The sequence below is a fragment of the Macrotis lagotis genome, chromosome 1 (genome assembly GCF_037893015.1).
Source record: "Macrotis lagotis isolate mMagLag1 chromosome 1, bilby.v1.9.chrom.fasta, whole genome shotgun sequence".
NCBI classification, from domain to species: Eukaryota; Metazoa; Chordata; class Mammalia; order Peramelemorphia; family Peramelidae; genus Macrotis; species Macrotis lagotis.
In genome coordinates, this window is record NC_133658.1 from 434,870,280 (window position 1) to 434,887,594 (window position 17,315).

Below are 17,315 nucleotides of genomic sequence, written 5' to 3' on the forward strand. Positions count from 1 at the left end.
TGATCATGCTCATGCTAACTTCCTTGCAGGTGATCTTTGATAACCTAATGCTGAATCCTGTTTCCCAGCTATCACACACAATTCGGGAGAATACAGAAAACCTTGCAGAGAAAATGAAGTGAGTTTTCTGTCCTATACCACTGGGGGAGGGGCTGTTCTTACTTTTTCTCATCTGGATGGGGGTGGTGACAGGCTAAAGATGGAGGGCATCTGGAGTCCAATATTGAGAGGGAGTAATATTCCTAATGATTGAGCCTCTGTTCCAGCAGAGTGTGGGACCAGGCTTTCCTTCTAGCAGGAAATTTAGTATACTTTTTTTAATGCCAGAAAACCCTTACTGCCTACTTTGGGATCATGTGATTTAGAGCTTATGTAACCCTTGAAGATCAAACTTTTTGGTTTCAGGAGTCCTTTATTTTCTTAAAAATTATTGAGGACCCCAAAGACCTTTGGGTTATGTGGATTTTATCTACTGATTCTTAAAGCATTAGAAATTAAAACATAAAATTTGAAATATTTATTCTTTAATTTAAAAGAAGCCCATAATGTGTTAATATAAATAGTATGTTTTTAATTAAAAAATAACTATTTTCTAAAAACAAACAAAATAAGTGAGAAGACTGGCATTGTTTTGCATATTTTTGCAAATCTAATATCTAGCTTAATAGAAGACAGCTGTATACTTCTGTCTGCTTCTTCATTCAATCTGTAATGATCTGTTGTTTTTGGTAGAAACGTGAAGAAAATCTGGCTTCCAGAGATCTGTAGTTGGAAGGGGAAGGGAATGTTTTAATAAACAAAAAGCATATTTGAATGGTTGTGAAAAATAATTTTGACCTTGTAGATCCTTAAAAAGGTATCGGGGGGGGGGGGGGGTGCGGCTAGGTGGCGTAGTGGATAAAGCACTGGCCTTGGAGTCAAGAGTACCTGGGTTCAAATCTGGCTAGCTGTGTGGCCTTAGGCAAGCCACTTAACCCCGTTTGCCTTGCAAAAAAACAAACAAACCTAAAAAAAAAAAAGGTATCGGGGACTCCCAGGGCTTTGTAGGCCATACATAGAGAATTGATGATCTAGTCCAATCCTTTCATTTTATGGAGGGGGAAGCTCAGTTCACAGGTTGCAACTTGCCCAGCATCATGCAGATAGTAAAGATTAAAGCTGGCATTCAGACCCAGGAGTCTTGATTCCAAAACTCTAGGAGTTCTTCTCAAGGGTTTGCTGGAGTCATTGTGAATGAACTTATTAGAGCAAATCGTTATATTTTTCAAGGTGAGCATTTATTTCTTGAAAATAGGCATACAATGGAGTAGCTAGGTGGCACAGTAGATAGAGCACCGGCCCTGGAGTCAGGAGGACCTGAGTTCAAATTTGACCTCAGACTCTTAATGCTTATTTAGCTGTGTGATCTTGGGCAAGTCACTTAACCCCATGCCTTGCAAATAAAAAACAAACCAACAAACAAAGAAACAAAAAGAAATAGGCAAACATTTCCAATTGATTTATTATTTTATTGTCTAGACTTAAGAAAGTGATGGAGAAAAATGTTAATAATGCAGATTAAATTAAAAAATCCTCCATGTATATTATGTTGACCTTCTTTTCTTAGAGAACCAATTTGTTGTTGTTGTTGCTTTTTTTTTTGCAAGGCAATGGGGTTAAATGACTTGCCCAAGGTCACACAGGTAGGTAATTACTAAGTGTCTGAGGCTGGATTTAAAACTCAGGGCCTCCTGACTCTAGGGTTGGTGCTCTATCCACTATGCCACTAGCTGCCCCAGAGAGCCAATTGTTAAAGAGAGTTGCCTGCTAAACATTTAGCAGCATACTCCTTGTTCTTCTTGGGAGAGAAAAAAGTATGTCAAGGACTGGAGCCTCTGGGTTCTTAAGTTCAGACAGGACTACCTCACATCCTTCTGGTCATTCCTGGGGGAGTCTGTTAATAGCCTGGAATATATATATGTATATATATATATATATATATATATATATATATATATATATATATATATACATCAATATAGATATATTACAGAGAGACAGAGAGGGAGGGAGGGAGAGAGAGAGAGAGAGAGAGAGAGAGAGAGAGAGAGAGAGAGAGAAATACACTCAAATTGTCATAGGTTGTCATAGAGCCAGGATTTAAACTCATATCTTTTGAAACTCTTTCTGGAAACTTAGAAATTAAGGGTAATAAGGCAATAGAAGATAGGCTAAGATGTCTATGAGAATTGAGGAGGTGAGCAATCTATCTGGGGATCCTGTAAGGCTAGATCTGAGGGAAGCTGGGGAAGAATATTCTGGGGCTACAACTCAATTCCCTACCCCAAGTAATCCATGCATGATGGTGCAATATCTATATGAATTCCCACCTGAACACAAGGAAACAGCTACCTAATACACATGTACCCACACATAGATATATATCCTCAGATATCATACAATCACAAATTACACTTATCTTCTACTTTTTATCATTTCAAAGCTTTGTGAGGTGGTGAAAGCAAATATTACCCACATTGTACAGAGCTGGATTGACTTGGCTGGGGTTACATTACCAGTAAGTGTCTTCAGTTCACCTGGTCACAGGGAATGACCAATAAGAACCCAGTTCGAATACAGTTCTTATTGTGAATCCCAGTCAGTGTCTTTAGAACTTTTGCTGAGAATGTTCAAGGAAGAAAAGGAAAAAAAAGAAGGAAAGAAGGAAGGAATAAGAGGGAGGGAGGACAAATATGTGTCTGGTACTCTAAGTGCTTTATAATTATTATTTCATTTGATCCCCACAACTAAACTGAGGCATAGTACAATTGAGGAAACTGAGGCAGATAGAAGTTAAATGACTTCTCTAGGCTCACACAGCCAGTAAGTCTCTGATCTGGTTTTGGACTCAAGTTCTTCTAGTTCCAGGCCCTGTACTCTATCCACTTCATCACCCAAGGAAGCTCTCAAACAACTCAGATTGTGTATTTTTATACATATTCTCCTTGTGTGTTCCAGTCTGAAGAGATCTCATTGCCTTCTGTCTAATAAGGTTAAGTCAAGGAGACACAGTTAGGATGTGGTAGAGTCAGGTCTCGAAGCCAGGCCTTCTGACTCCAAAGCCAGGGCTCCTGATACTATCCTTAGCCATACATACCAATACACATACCCATGCTCCTTTGTTGATGAGGTCAAAAAAATCAAGGAGAGATTGGCAGGGTGGGTTTTAGACCAGCTTCTGTCCTTTCCTGGAGCTAAGCAGCCATATGTCCACAGGATTCTCTTCCAGAACACAGAGAGGACCTGGGAAGACATGGAGGCCAAGATTAACTCAGAAAATGAGGTACCCATCCTGAAGACATCCAACAAGGTGAGTGAACAGCAAGGTTTGTGAACTGGCCTTGGCCTGGGCCCCTAGTAGGTGAACAATCATTAGTAGGAGGGAATCATTTATTAAGTGCCTATTATATATCAGGCATTTTATAAATATTGTCTCATTTGATCCTCACAAAAATCTGAGGAAATAGATGCTATTATTCCCATTTTATAGTTGAGAACACCAAGAGAAACAGAGGTTTAAGTGACTTGTTCAGAGTCACACAGCTAGTGAGTACCTGAGACTGGATGTGAATTCAGGTCTTTATATTCTAATAGGATTCAGTATTACTGGTTTAGGATATAAACATTGAGATAAGACCTTTCAGATGAAAATAATTTTTAATAAACAATTTAACAATTTAAATAATAACTTAGTAAGTCATTGTTTTACAAAAGGGTGCCGTAATTTTCTACCAATGAAAAAAATACAAACATTAGTCTAATTTCACCATTCCAATAAAATACTACATAATAAAATCTAGGAAAGATGCAAGAAAAATATGACAAATAAGAAAGTATCTGTTTCTTTAACTATAATTCTCCCTGACATTAGGAGGGCTGGATTGATTTAGAAATTCATTAGCAAGATTTTTTTAATAGCTGCGACAGCATATAATCAAAATATGATGGAGTGAGAGGAAACAATGGAATCTAGCTCTCTTCCTTAAAATTTAGAGAATGCACCAGATTGAATTCTAATCAGGAAAACTAAGAAGTCACAGTGAATCATTTTTTGAGCCAGGAGTGGTTTAGGGAGACAGATACACTGGGATGAGACGGGGATTTGGGGATGTGGGGGAGGAATTTGGCTAGGAGTGTGGTCCAGGGGCAGTAAGGGGCTATAGGGAGCATTCTAATACCGAGAGAGAGAGAGAGAGAGAGAGAGAGAGAGAGAGAGAGAGAGAGAGAGAGAGAGAGAGAGCACTGAGATAAGGCCCAAGAAAAAAGACCCCAGAGTATACAAGGATGGAAGGCAGGAATATGAGCAATCTGGTAGCTTTGTGGCTCATTCCTCAGTTTTAGGTCTAAATCCAGTGTAGAGAGGAATAATCACGAGCATTGGCTTTAGAAACAACTTTCAGGAAGCAAACAGTAACTGTGTAGTTCTTATCTCTGGGGCAGAACAAAATGTCCTAGACCAAAGGAGACTTAGCAGTTCAGGTGCTGCACACTCACAGAACTTTCCTGAAGATCAATAGTGTCTAAATCAAACAACTTGCTGAAACTCTCACCTAGAAACAAACTGATAGAACCAAACTTGGGCTAGGAACTTGTGTTACTCAGAGTAGGAGGCACTGAACAGTCCTTCCTTTGTATCACATCATTTTGAAAGGATTGAAATCTTGCAGTTCCCCAGACTGAGCTGTGAAAGTAGCAAAAGGCAGTGTCAGAAGTTTAAGCTAGACACCCCCCTGGAAGTTTCCAAGCCCAGAATTAATCCAAAATCCAAAATCAAGACTTGAAAGAATAAAGAGACAAACAGAAAAAAGAATCTTACAAGAAAAAGCTATTATTGTGACAAGAAAGCTCAAGATGCAAATACCTGACAATGACTTGAAAACATCTACAAGACAAACCTAGAAGAAAGGGGCACATTGGGCACAAAGATAAGAAGCATTCTTAGATGAACTAAAGCAAGAGTTAAAAAAGGAGCTAAATAGTAATTTTTTAAAAACCAATTGAGAGTAGAGGAAAGAATAAGAAAAAAATCAAGAACTTGGAATGAAAAATATTAAGAGAGAATTAACAGCTTGAAAAAAAGTTTTGAAACTGTATTGAAGAAAGTAATTCCTTGAAAATTAGAATAGGTTTTATGGAAACTAATGATTAAGAAATAATAAAATAAAATCAAAAGACTGAAAAAATAGAATAGAATGTGAAATATCTCATAGGAAAATAACTGATCTGAAAATCAGATTAAGGAAAGATAATTTAAGAATCACTGACTGCTTAAAATCCATCAATAAAAACAAAATAATCTAGATATCATATTTCAGGAAATCATAAAACAGTCCAAATACCTTGAAGAGCAAGTAGAGGACAAGATGGAAAACAAAAAAAATTTACCAATCACCTTTTCAAAAAAACTCCAAAATAAAATTTTTCAAAACTAGTATAGTCAAAACCTAGAGATCTCAGGTCAAAGAAAGAACTCTGCAAGCAACCAGAAATAAATAATTTAAATACCAAGGATCCACAATCAGCATCACATAAGAAACAAAGAACTTGAAGGCTTGGAATATGATCTTCAAGAAGATCAAGTTGTAGGCTTACAATCAGTAATAATTTATTCAGAAAAACAGTTTAATTTCATGGGAGCAAAATGGTTCTTTAACTATTAGAGGACTTCCAGGCATTCTCCTTGAGAATGAGAATGGGAATGAGAAATCATAAAAGACTAAAGATTAAATTGTTTATTTCTTATATGTCTAACCTACATAAACAAAATGGCATAGCATCTAAATTTTTCAAAGAAAAGTTTAAATGAATTACAGGAAGAAATAGTAAAATTCAAATAGTGGGGGGTGCCAGTTTATCAATCTCAGACCTAGACGATACATGTAACTCATTAGAACTTTATCATCACTAGGTCTTAGAGGAAGTCTAATAAAGAAGAGGGCTTGGGGATGATTCTGTTGTATTTGATCTCAAAAGAAGAATGGGATGGGTGGAGGGAAAGAGTGCACTGAGTTGGGGGGAGAAGGGAGAGAAACAATGGGAAAATTATGTCTCATAAATGGGATATGGAAAGATGAATTTTTATATCAAGGAGGAGACAGTTTGTGGATGGGGGGAGGGAAGTGAGCATACAACTCCTAAACTTCACTCTCATTTGAACTAGTTAAAGGAGAGAAGAATACATATGTACATAGTTGACAACACCCCATCAGGAAATAGGAAGGAAAAGGGAGTCATTAGTCCGAAGGAAAACACATTCTTAAAGAGGAAGCAGAGGGGGAAAAAAAAGTATAAATATAAGAGAATCAACTGTGAGTGTGAATATGATAAACTCAACTACAAAATGGAAGAGAATAACAATGAATTAGAAACCAGAATCAAATAATTATTTGTTTACAAGAAGCATACTTGAAGCAGAGTTATAGTAAGGCGCTGGAGCAGTATCTATTTTGCTTCAGCTAAAGATAGCAATTATGATCGCAGTCAAAGCACAGGCAAAAATAGAACTACTTTAAAATTTATAAGCAGAAAAACCCCATTTTGCTAAAGGTACCATAGATGATGAATTAATATCAATAATAAACCTAAATAAACAAAAGCAAAATGGCACAGCACCTAAATTTTTCAAGGAAAAGTTAAATGATTTACAGGAAGAAATAGTAAAATTTGAATAGTGGGGGATGTCAGTTTATCTGTCTCATACCTAGATAAATTGAAACAAAAAATAAACAAAACAAAGTTTAAGAGCCTGCATAGAATTTTAGAAAAATTAGATATGATAGATCTCTAGAAGATATGGAATGAGAATAGAAAGAACACAAATAGATGTTCATAGTAGCTTGACAAAAACTGATTTTATTTTAGGGCATAAATATCTTCCAAATTGATAAAGAAAAGAAATATCAAATGCATCTTTTACTGACCATAATACAATAAAATTTACATTTAATGAAAGGCCTTAAAAACACATATTAAGGGGCAGCTAGGTGGCATAGTGGATAGAGCACTGGCCCCTGGAGTCAGGAGTACCTGAGTTCAAATTCGGCCTCAGACACTTAATAATTACCTAGCTGTGTGGCCTTGGGCAAGCCACTTAACCCCACTGCCTTGCAAAAAACCTACAAAAAATATTAAAAAAATAAAACACATATTAAAAAGTAATTGGAAACTGAATAACACTTCTAAAGAATGCATGGTTTCTGGGGATTTTTCCCTTTAGTTTTGATTCTTTTTTTTTTACAATATTTCTAATGTGGAAATATGTTAAAAATAATTGTATATGTACAACCTATATCAGATGACTCACTGCCGTGAGGAGTGGAAAGGTAAGGGAGGGTGGTAGAAAAATGTAGAACTCAAAAGCTCATAAAAAGATGAATGCTGAAAACTCTCTTTGCATATTATTGAAAAAATAAAAATAATTTTAAAAAACAAAAAATTAGGATATCAAAGAACAAATAACAGAGAGACCCAATACTATTTTATTAAAGATAATGATAACAATGGGATAATATATTAAAATTATCCAGTTTAACAAAATAGGAAATAGAATTTTTAAATAATCCTATCTTGGAAAAAAAGAAATTGAACAAGCCATAAATTAACTCCTAAAGAAAAAAAGTTCCAGGACCAAATGAATTTATAAATGATTCTACCAAGTATTTACAAACAATTTTAACACTACAGAAAGTGTAAAAAGTCAGGTAAAGATGAAACACAGTCTGGTGGGAACAAGGCACAATACCTCACACTGTATACCAAGTTAAGTTCAAAAGGGAAACATGATTTAGTAGTCAAGTATGAAAGAAATTACCTGACAGATCTATGGATAGGAAAAGAGTTCCTATCAACAGATTTATGGATAGGAAAAGAGTTCATATCCAAATAAGAGATAGGGACATTCATGGGAGACAAAATGGAAAAATTTTGATTGCATAAAATTGAGACTTTTTACACAAACAAAACCAAAATAGATAAATTAGGAGAAAAGCGGGAAACTGGAAAGAATCTGCACAGAACACTTTTCTGATAAAGGTCTTAGTTCTAAGATATGGAGAACTGAGTTAACTTCATATGACTAAGAACCATTCCCCAGATGATAAATGTTCAAAAGATGTGAATAAACATTTTTCAGAGGAAAAAACCTAAATTATTAATAGTCATATAAACATTCTCTAAATCACTAATTAAATGGAAAATAAAACATCCCTGAGGTACTGCCTCATGTGCAACAGATTAAGATGACAAAAAAGGAAAGTGACAACTGTTAGAAGGGCTATACTAAAAAAGATATACTATGGCAGTATTGTTGGAACTTTGAATTATTCCAACCATTCTCGAAAACAATTTGGAAACATACTCCCCAAAACTATTAAGCTGTTCATATTCTTTGATCCAGTAATAATGTTATTACAAAATGTTTATACCTTCAAAGAGATCAAAGATAGAAGAAAAGGACCTATATATGCAAAAAATATTTATAGCATCCCTTACTGTGGAGACAAAGAATTAGAAACTGAGGGGATGTCCATCGACTAGAAAATGAGTGAACAAGTTATAGCATATGAATGTGATGGAATATTATTGTATTATAAGAAATATAAAAAAGGAGTGGTTTCAGAAAAATCTGAAAAGACCTGTATGAATTCTTGCAAAATAAAGTGAGCAGACCCCATAGAACATTTTATCCAGTAACAACATTTATTGCTAACTTTGAAAGACTTGGTAACTCTGATCAACACCATAGTCCCAAAGTACTCATGATAAAAACACTATTCACCTCCAAATGGAAACCTATTGGACTCAGAGAGCAAAAATAAACTTTTGTCTTTCTTTTTACATATGTGCATATATGTATACATTTGTAGATACATTGGACTTGGCTAATGTGGGAATTTATTATGTGTGACCATACATGTTGCAATGAGTTTTGGTTTTATTACTTTCTCAATGGGTGGAGGAAGGGGTGGAAGTTGGAAAATAATTTAGAGCTTAACATAAAATTGTACTCAAGATCCTTTCAAGCCTTGATGTTTCTGATTCTCTTTCTTTCCCTTAGGAAATCAGTTCCATTCTGAAGGAACTAAGAAGAGTACAGAAACAGTTAGAAGGTTAGTGATTTCAAACATTCTTTGGGAACCCTACTTAGCCTAATATGGACCAAGATAGCTGCTCAGGCATGGCTCACCTGCAGTGGAGGGGAATGGAATGCTGGTCACATAGTGGGAAAGGATCTGTGGTTAGAAACCACAAATTTTTTTTTTGAATACTGTATACACTAAAAATCAGCAGCACCAGTAGTGTTCCTTGGGTTTGCATGAAAGGAGGGCTTATTGAAAGAAGCATAACTTTAAAAAATTAGGAGTTGATAGTCCTACTGGACTCTGCTTAGCCTAGTCCACCTCTGGAGGTTTGTATTCAGTTCTGTATTCTGGGTTAAAAGAGGACAGTGATAAGCTAGTGAAGGTCCAAAGGAGGGCAGTGAGAATGTGAAGGGTCTTGAATTCACACTATATGAGGATTAGTTCGAGGACCTGAGGATGTGTACTAAGGAGAAGAGAAGACTCAGGAGAGACAAGATGGTGGTCTCCTATTATTTGGAAGAAACCTCAGACTTGTTCTGGATGATCCCAGGAGCATTGGCTGGAAGCTACAAAGAGGTCAACTGAGACTTGCAGTCAGGAAAAGCTTTCTGACAATTAGAATTGCCCAAAAGTAGAATGGGGAGGTACAGGGTTCCCCCTTGTTGGAGGTCTTTGGACAGAGGCTAGATGACCATTTGTGGAATGGATAATAGTGAGGATTCCTTTTGGTTGCAAGTTGGGCTTGATACTGCTGAAATCCTTTCCAAGTCTCAAATTATGTCATTTAAACTCTTGAGTTTAATTCCATAAATATTCTCTGAAACCCCAGTTTTTAACCTATTCCTTTGCACACCTCTAAGTGAAGAAGCCAGGAAGGGGAAGACACTCAGGCCTTGCCAGTTTTGGGAGGCAACATGGTAACAGAAGAGTAACATCTGTCTTATTGGGAAGAAGGAACTCACACTTGGGAAGCAATAAATTAACCAGCAATTTAATGAGAGTTTTAGATAGGCCTGAAGGAATTCAGAGGAGAGATCATTGTGCCCTGGGGTGAGATTCTAGAAAGTGTGACCTATACTGAACCTAGAAGGTTGGGAAAGTTTGAATAGATTAGCTAACAATATGATATCCTATTTCTGAAATATTGGATTAATGATCTCGGCATTCAAACAATCAACAAATAATTATTAAGCATTTAAGCATTGACAACAGCCCATCAGGAAATAGGAAGGAAAAGGGAGTCATTAGTCAGAAGGAAAACACATTATTGCTAAGGTAATAAACTTTGAAAGACTTGGTAACTCTGATCAACACCATAGTCCCAAAGTACTCATGATAACACATGGGAACACAAAGCCAACATGAAATAGTTCCTACTCTCAAGGAGCTTACATATTATTGGAATTCAGAATTTTGACTTCTCAGGTAGGGAGGACTGGAGTCTGGAAACAGGCTAGGTGAGATGCCCTGAGGAGATGAAGTGAGCGATTTGCAAATGTTTACCATTCTCCCTTTTTCTGGTCCCCCTTTCAGTTATCAATGCAATTATTGACCCCACTGGGAACTTGGACATCATGACTGGCAACAGGCTGTCATCGCTAAGGCCAGTCAGTAAGGTCAGGACTGCAATTAGCCCAAGTCCTTCAACTGAGGAAGTGGTGGGCTCCCTGACACCATCCATGAAAAACCACACCCAGAACTCCACCTGCAGCTCAACCCGACTCCAGGATGCCACCTTCCTTCCTGAGGCAGAGAAATTTGTGATATGAAGCCGTGTCCTGCATTGTTGCTGCCGGCTGCTGGCCACCTGTGATTTCAATGGTGTGGTAGCCGTGTGTGTGTGTGTGTGTGTGTGTGTGTGTGTGTGTGTGTGGTTGTGGGCTGTTGTGTCAGTCATTGGCACTTTGTACAAAAAAATTGAGCCAATTGGGCTTAAGGCAGTTGTTAGGCAACTAGCCATGTCAGATATCCCATATGTGCCAAAACTATAGCCCGGCTGTGCACCTCTTCTGGGCTCCTTTGCCCTGCCCTAGTCTAGTAACCATACCCTTCTCTTTCACCCATCCTCTATGACTACAAGGTCTTGACCTTGATGATGTGTTCCATCCCTTCCCAGGGCCATGAGCACTCCCAAATGTTGGGTCTGCATGGAAGGGATCAGGAACTTGTGGATCAGATTCATTGGCATGGGACAGGTATCCCAGTCCCTTGACAGGCATGCCCTATATCTTGGCACTAGCACCAAGCTCTGAGCTTCTACCCAAAAGGGGACACCTGATAAATTAGGTGACATTAAGGTTCCTCTAGACTTGCCTTTAGATTGATATTGACATTAGCTAGGTCTGTGGTCATTCTGGCCAATTCATCATCCTTTTAGCCTGATTTGAGTCTTGTCTTAGCCCCAGGTATTCATTTGTTAGCTTTTACAAAGTAGGAAAAAAATTTTTCTTTTAGGAAGCTGGTGTCCCTTATGGGCTAGAGAGCCATCTGCATGTGGTTCTTCAGGGAACAGGTGCTCTTCCCACAGGCTTCGGCCAGATTTCCCCAGGAATGAGCCCTCCTGGATCTAGCCCTCTCAGCAATTTAAAAGATACCAGCACAATCAGGTCAAACAATCAGTCAGCAGCTATTCAGTGAATTCCTACTTAGTGTGCCATGCCCCATGCTCTGCTCTGACAAGAGAAGACAGTAAGAGGAGACTCCCTTCCCTCAAGGAGCTTACAGTCTGGGGAGACAGGAGATAGAAGCCCAAGCCCTGATCCAAATAAGTTCAATCTGTAGGAGAGACTTACCTAAGGGAGACCATTAGGGAACCACTCAGGATGGATGGAGGTGGAGTGCTGTAAGTGTGGGAGCTGTTTGATGGAAGGAGAAGGGGAGATCAGGAAGTTCAGTCTCTTGGGAGATGTGGACACATAGACCCAAAAGATCCTGCATTGTTTGGCTTCATTTGGAAGACCCGTTCATGATTACAAGGCCAGACACCATCACTCATCCCCAGCCTATTCTTCCCCTGAAAGTCCTATCCTGGTAAGGGAGAGCAGGCTGAGCAAGGGACTGTGAGCATCATTCTCCTCTGTAGTGCCTATGTTAGCTAAGCAGGACTTCCCCCATGGTACCAAAGGCAGTATATCCCAGCGCTAAGAGAGCAGAAGACAAAAACTTGGTTCATTGTTACAACCAAAAAAACCACTCTTTGTAACCATTAACCCTGCCAAATTGTCAGGCATTCAGGAGAGACCATTGCCCCTTACTCTGCACACTGCTTAGAGAGGCTTCCTTTGTCCTAGCAACTCTAAGATGAGCAACTAAGATGAGAAATAGGAACTGTACAGAATGCAGTCATGGGCAGACTCAGACATGCCTGTGTATTCACTCACACACAACACACATGTATATAGCACACACAAAGTAGACAGTACATGTGGGTATGGACATGTGCATAGCATGCACACACATGTGAACTTGTAGAAATATACCCATACACACACACACACACACACACAGAGTCTGGTTTCTCTGGGTTCACTTCAGATCTCCTCTCTGGTCTTTGCAGTGGTAGTTCTGCCTGATTACCCTACCCACAGTGAGAATGCTGGCAGGCAGGTTCATTGCCCAGGGGCTCTTGTTTAGCCTGGAAAGAGTTCTCCATGGAAGTCAAAATGAGGCCCTTCCCCAGGTAGAGGCATCAATGGGAATATCCAGCTGTGGTTCCTGAGACCAGAGCCCTTGCCTAGCCCTATGTTCTTCTGTACCCTGAGAGAAATCTTTGTTACATCTGTTTCCTGGTCTAACCCCAACCTCAGACATGGGACACCCCTTTACCCATAAGCCTGTCCTAGTTTGGCTGACTGCAGTTGGAGAAATACCAACATTGAGACCCTGATTTTACTAGACAGGGCCAGTCCATTGCCATGGTCAGCCAAGGTCAGAGTCAGGACTCCTCCAGCTTTGGGATGGAGACATCTCTCAATTTGAGGTTAGAAATGCACAACATAGAGGAGGGAGTTTTTTTTTTTAAATCTCTTTTTCCCTTACCCAGGTCTTTTGTCAAATAACTTTCTTTAAATACCCCTATTGAGGTACAATGAAGAATGTTCTTCATTGTGAGCCCTGTCCCTGCTACATCCTCTGCTACTTTCTGAATTTTTAGGAATTAGGTACTGTCATCTGATGTAGGGCAGTGGGGAGGATGGGAAGTCTTACTGTATGACCTAGGGCAAATTGCTTCACTTTTCTAGGCTTGGGTTGGGCTTTCCATCTGTAGCCCAGGGATCATTGGATACCCCCCTTTCACCCTCACAGCAGCTATGAATATGAACCAGATGCCTGGGAGTGCTTGGGAAATCTCTTCAATGGGCCATTTGAATTTGAACTCAAAAACTTGGATTAGAATTTGGAGACATTTTTACAGCATGAATATTTCCAAAGCCTTTCTAGGCTCCGGATTCTTTGCCAACAGGGCACATGCTAATTTAGCTGGGTTTATTACACACCTTTTCTCCTTCAGTTTCCCAACCCAGTAAGCCAAAGAGCTAGCCCAGTCTCATCCTTCCTTGATTTCTCTGTCCCACCCAGAACCCAGAGAAGTCTAGAACACGGGCTGTGGGTGTGTGTCCCCTTTCCTCCATTCACCAGGCATCTCAAAGGTCAGGCCTCAGAGGAGAACAGTTTGCCAATAGAGACTTGACTGGATGTTGCTAATGAACCCTTTCTCCCCCTCCTTTGCCATCCTGGTCTAGGAAGTTTAGCTGTACTGATGAGTACTTGAGGACAAAGTCCTCCTAATGGTGCAAATACTCTGAGAAGGTCCAAGTGACCTGGCAGAGTGTGAGTTTGATGTTATCCAATGATCTGTGGATTCTTGGGCCTGTGGCCAGCTCAGGAGTGTTTCTATGTTTACATATAGCTGTTTAAGAGCTCTGTTTTTAAACTTTTAAAAAGTCTAAAAACAGAAGAAAGTGTAGACAGATAAGTGTATGGCTTCTCCTGGTTCCTTTCTCTGCTTCCTAATTCAGCCTCGGCAACATCCCCGGAGTATGCTTGTCCAAGCTCATATTCCTCTGTAGTCCCCTCCAGGATTGCTAGATTGAGGCATGCCTGTGGTGAGGGAGGGGTCATGCTCTCTGCTGCCTGGTGCTTCCTCATTGCTGACCCAACCATTGGGTGTATATATAATGAGAGAGATGGCTATACCCTCTGTCTTGGGCCAGCCATATGCATGAGTGTGTCCGTGTACCTTACAAATGATCAATGTCCATCTCTCCTCACTCATTGACTTGCTCTGCCACTGGTTGATTCTCTGGTTTTCCTCCCCATTCCCTCTCCTCCGTGATAGTTGTATAATTTTTTTTTTGGAGGGGAGGAATTCACAAACTCACACTTTTCCGGATTGGTTTGTTCCCCCCTTCCCTTTCCCACTGAGTGGTAATTTATTTTGTCTGGATTGGAGGCAGTATCTGTACATTTGATTCCCAGGTGACACTGTAGATGTCTTTGAGAAAATGGGTTATTTTATATAATTTTATCATAGATTGTTCAAATAAATCATTCTTTTGTCACACAGCTGTATGTCACCTTCTTTCTTGCTCTATTAAAGGGTTGTGCCTCCAAGTAGGAGCTGAGGGCTGGGCTGGGGATGAGCCTCTGGTAGCTTTGACAAATTTAGTTCAACAAATATGGATAAAAGCAAGTGATAGAAAAGATTCAAAATCTAGATTAGGGACAACTCATGTCCTTATAGCTAATCATATAGGGAGTTATGATGACCTAAGGGAAAATAAGCTGCGTTTCCAGGTAATGAGTACACTATTTTAGGAGATCTTAAAGCAGTGACTACTTGGCCACTTATAGGGAATATTGTTGGGGGAATTTCTGGAATGCCGTGAATTGTATTATAAACCTCTTAGATTCCTTTAAATTTCATAAGACTGAGCTAAGAGAGATACACAAATAACTAAAATCAAAATGTACATAAAAGTATATTTACAAAGAGGCAATGTCTGGTCATGGAGAGAAGATTGGTAGAGATGTCACAATCTTGGTTCAAGTCCCACCCATTCTAGCTGAGGGAAAGCTCTTCCTGCATGAATGAGATCACATATTCCTAAGTTGCTCTCCTGCACAAATGAAATCACAGGTGAAAGGAAATGAAATCATATATATTCCTAAGTATATTTAAGTGCTTGAGAAAGTTGCAAAGTATTCTTTAAAGCCTGGGAGGGGAAGGGAGAGGGGAGGGATTGGATTTAGATTGTTGGATAGTTATTTTTATACCTGGATAGAAGTGAGATTCAGACAGGCTTCCCAAAAGAAGTAGTTTTCTAGAATCAGAGGGGTGGTTGCCTAGCCCACTCTGCATGAGGCTAGAAATCTGGCCAGGTTTCCTTCTGACACTCAGCTTGGGGTCTTTCCTAAATTGGGAGTTTGTAAAACAAACTTTCCAGTAATGGTTGTGTCTGACCTTGATCATGGAATGGTGACAGTCATTTGGCAGAGGAAAAGAAGATGAAAGTAATGAATAGGAGGATCCTAGGAACCTGGCAGCAGGAGAAAGTCTTACACTTTCAGTGGATCTGAGTCCACTGATCGACCAAAACAGCCTTTATTGTGCCTATAGTTTTTCTGTTTTAATAAATGCTACAGTTCTCTCTGCCATATACACAGCATTTTTCTGAGGGGGCTGAATAGTTATTCTGAAAGAACCAAGTAGAACCCTGCAAAGGATGTTTAGAAATCAATGTTGAATATATCAGTTTCTCTTCTTGGGGAGGAGTGGGAAAAGTCCTAGGTTAACAAGCAGTGGGAAGGACTCTTGACAATTGGTATACTATGGTCATGATGGTTATGACCAGACCTGACCTATAATGTTATCCCAGATTTTTGGTACAAGTTGAAGATCTGTATATACAAGATGCCCCATCACAGTTACTTTTCAAAAAAAAAATGTCTCCAGAGATTTCTGGGTAAGATGGTGACTTAAAAGATCAGAGTAGAGCCCGACTTGCACACATATACAGTGCATCCAGAAGAGTGTGACCGGGATTATGAGGGAACCAGAGATCATGTCATACAAGGACCAATGAAAAAAATGGGGATGATAATCCTACACATGAAAAATTTGGGGAGTGGGGTGGGTGAGGTGATCTACAAGTATTTGAAAGGTGGTCCTGCAAAGCAGCAATTGAATATATTCTGTTTGGCCATAGAACAGAATGAGGATCATGGGGTACAAATCTCAGGTAAGTTATATTTCAGGTTAATATAAGGGAAATTTCCCTAACAATTTGAGCTGTCCAGAAGAGGGCATGTGGCTAGATGAGAGGGTTGGCTTGATTGGTTGGTTTGATCTTCAAAGCTGAGCCATTCTGGGACTTGAAGTTATGATTGGTCTACACTGCCACCAGCTGGTCATAAGTGCCTCAGTCACTGAGTCCAAACTGCCTGGTTTTCATCAAAAGAATGAAGGAGCAAAGGGGAGAGGAAAGAGAGAGGAGGAGGGAGAAGAGAGGAAAGGAGAGGAGAGAGAAGGAGTGAGGTGGGGACAGAGAGGGATGGAAGGAATTAGGGAGTCAGAGAAAGGGAGGAAGAGACAGGGAGAAAGAGGAGAGGGGAGGAGGAAAGAAGGAGAGGGACAGAAACTTTCTTTAAAAAAAATAAGACTGAAGAACTAAACAAATACCAATGGACACTAAGGAACCATAATTTCCTTGTGACTAATCTCATTTTCCTTGATGAGACCATATCTTATGATCCTGTGCTCAAAATGTTGATTGCTTGGAGGGCAGCCTGAGGAGGGCAGCCAGACAGTAAAGTGTCTGGTGACCATGCCTTATTAGGATTGGTGGAAGAAACTGGGTTTGTTCATCCTGGGAAAAAAATAGATGGAGCTACTGTCTTCAAGTATTTAAAGGGCTGTCATGAAGAAGAGAGATTAGAATCAGTCTACTTGGTCCTAGACAATAGAACTAGGAGCAATGAGTGGAAGTTATAGTCTGACAGGGGTTAGACTTGAGGTAAAGAGAAATTTCCTATCTATCAGAGGTATTCAAAAGTAGATTGCCAGAGGTATTGGACTCCCTTCAACTAGAGGATATTAAACAAAGATTAGATGATTTCTTCTAACATACTTATGTTTGTTATTGAGTGGATTCTTGGTTAGATACAGCTTGGAATAGATATCTGGGGTCTCTTCTG

General features: G+C 39.4%; 1 protein-coding gene across 3 annotated transcripts in view; it reads left to right on the forward strand.

The window, feature by feature from the left end:
- Positions 1 to 14,680, forward strand: part of CEP170B (centrosomal protein 170B) — a 105,799-nt gene extending 91,119 nt beyond the window's left edge. For all 3 annotated transcript variants that reach the window (XM_074213239.1, XM_074213241.1, XM_074213240.1), the window contains 4 exons: positions 30 to 118; positions 3,256 to 3,349; positions 9,095 to 9,146; positions 10,653 to 14,680. In XM_074213239.1, the coding sequence (XP_074069340.1) occupies positions 30 to 118; positions 3,256 to 3,349; positions 9,095 to 9,146; positions 10,653 to 10,888 (471 nt within the window). In that variant the 3' untranslated portion in view covers positions 10,889 to 14,680. The remainder of the gene's footprint in view (positions 1 to 29; positions 119 to 3,255; positions 3,350 to 9,094; positions 9,147 to 10,652) is intronic.
- Positions 14,681 to 17,315: the final 2,635 nt, after the last annotated feature.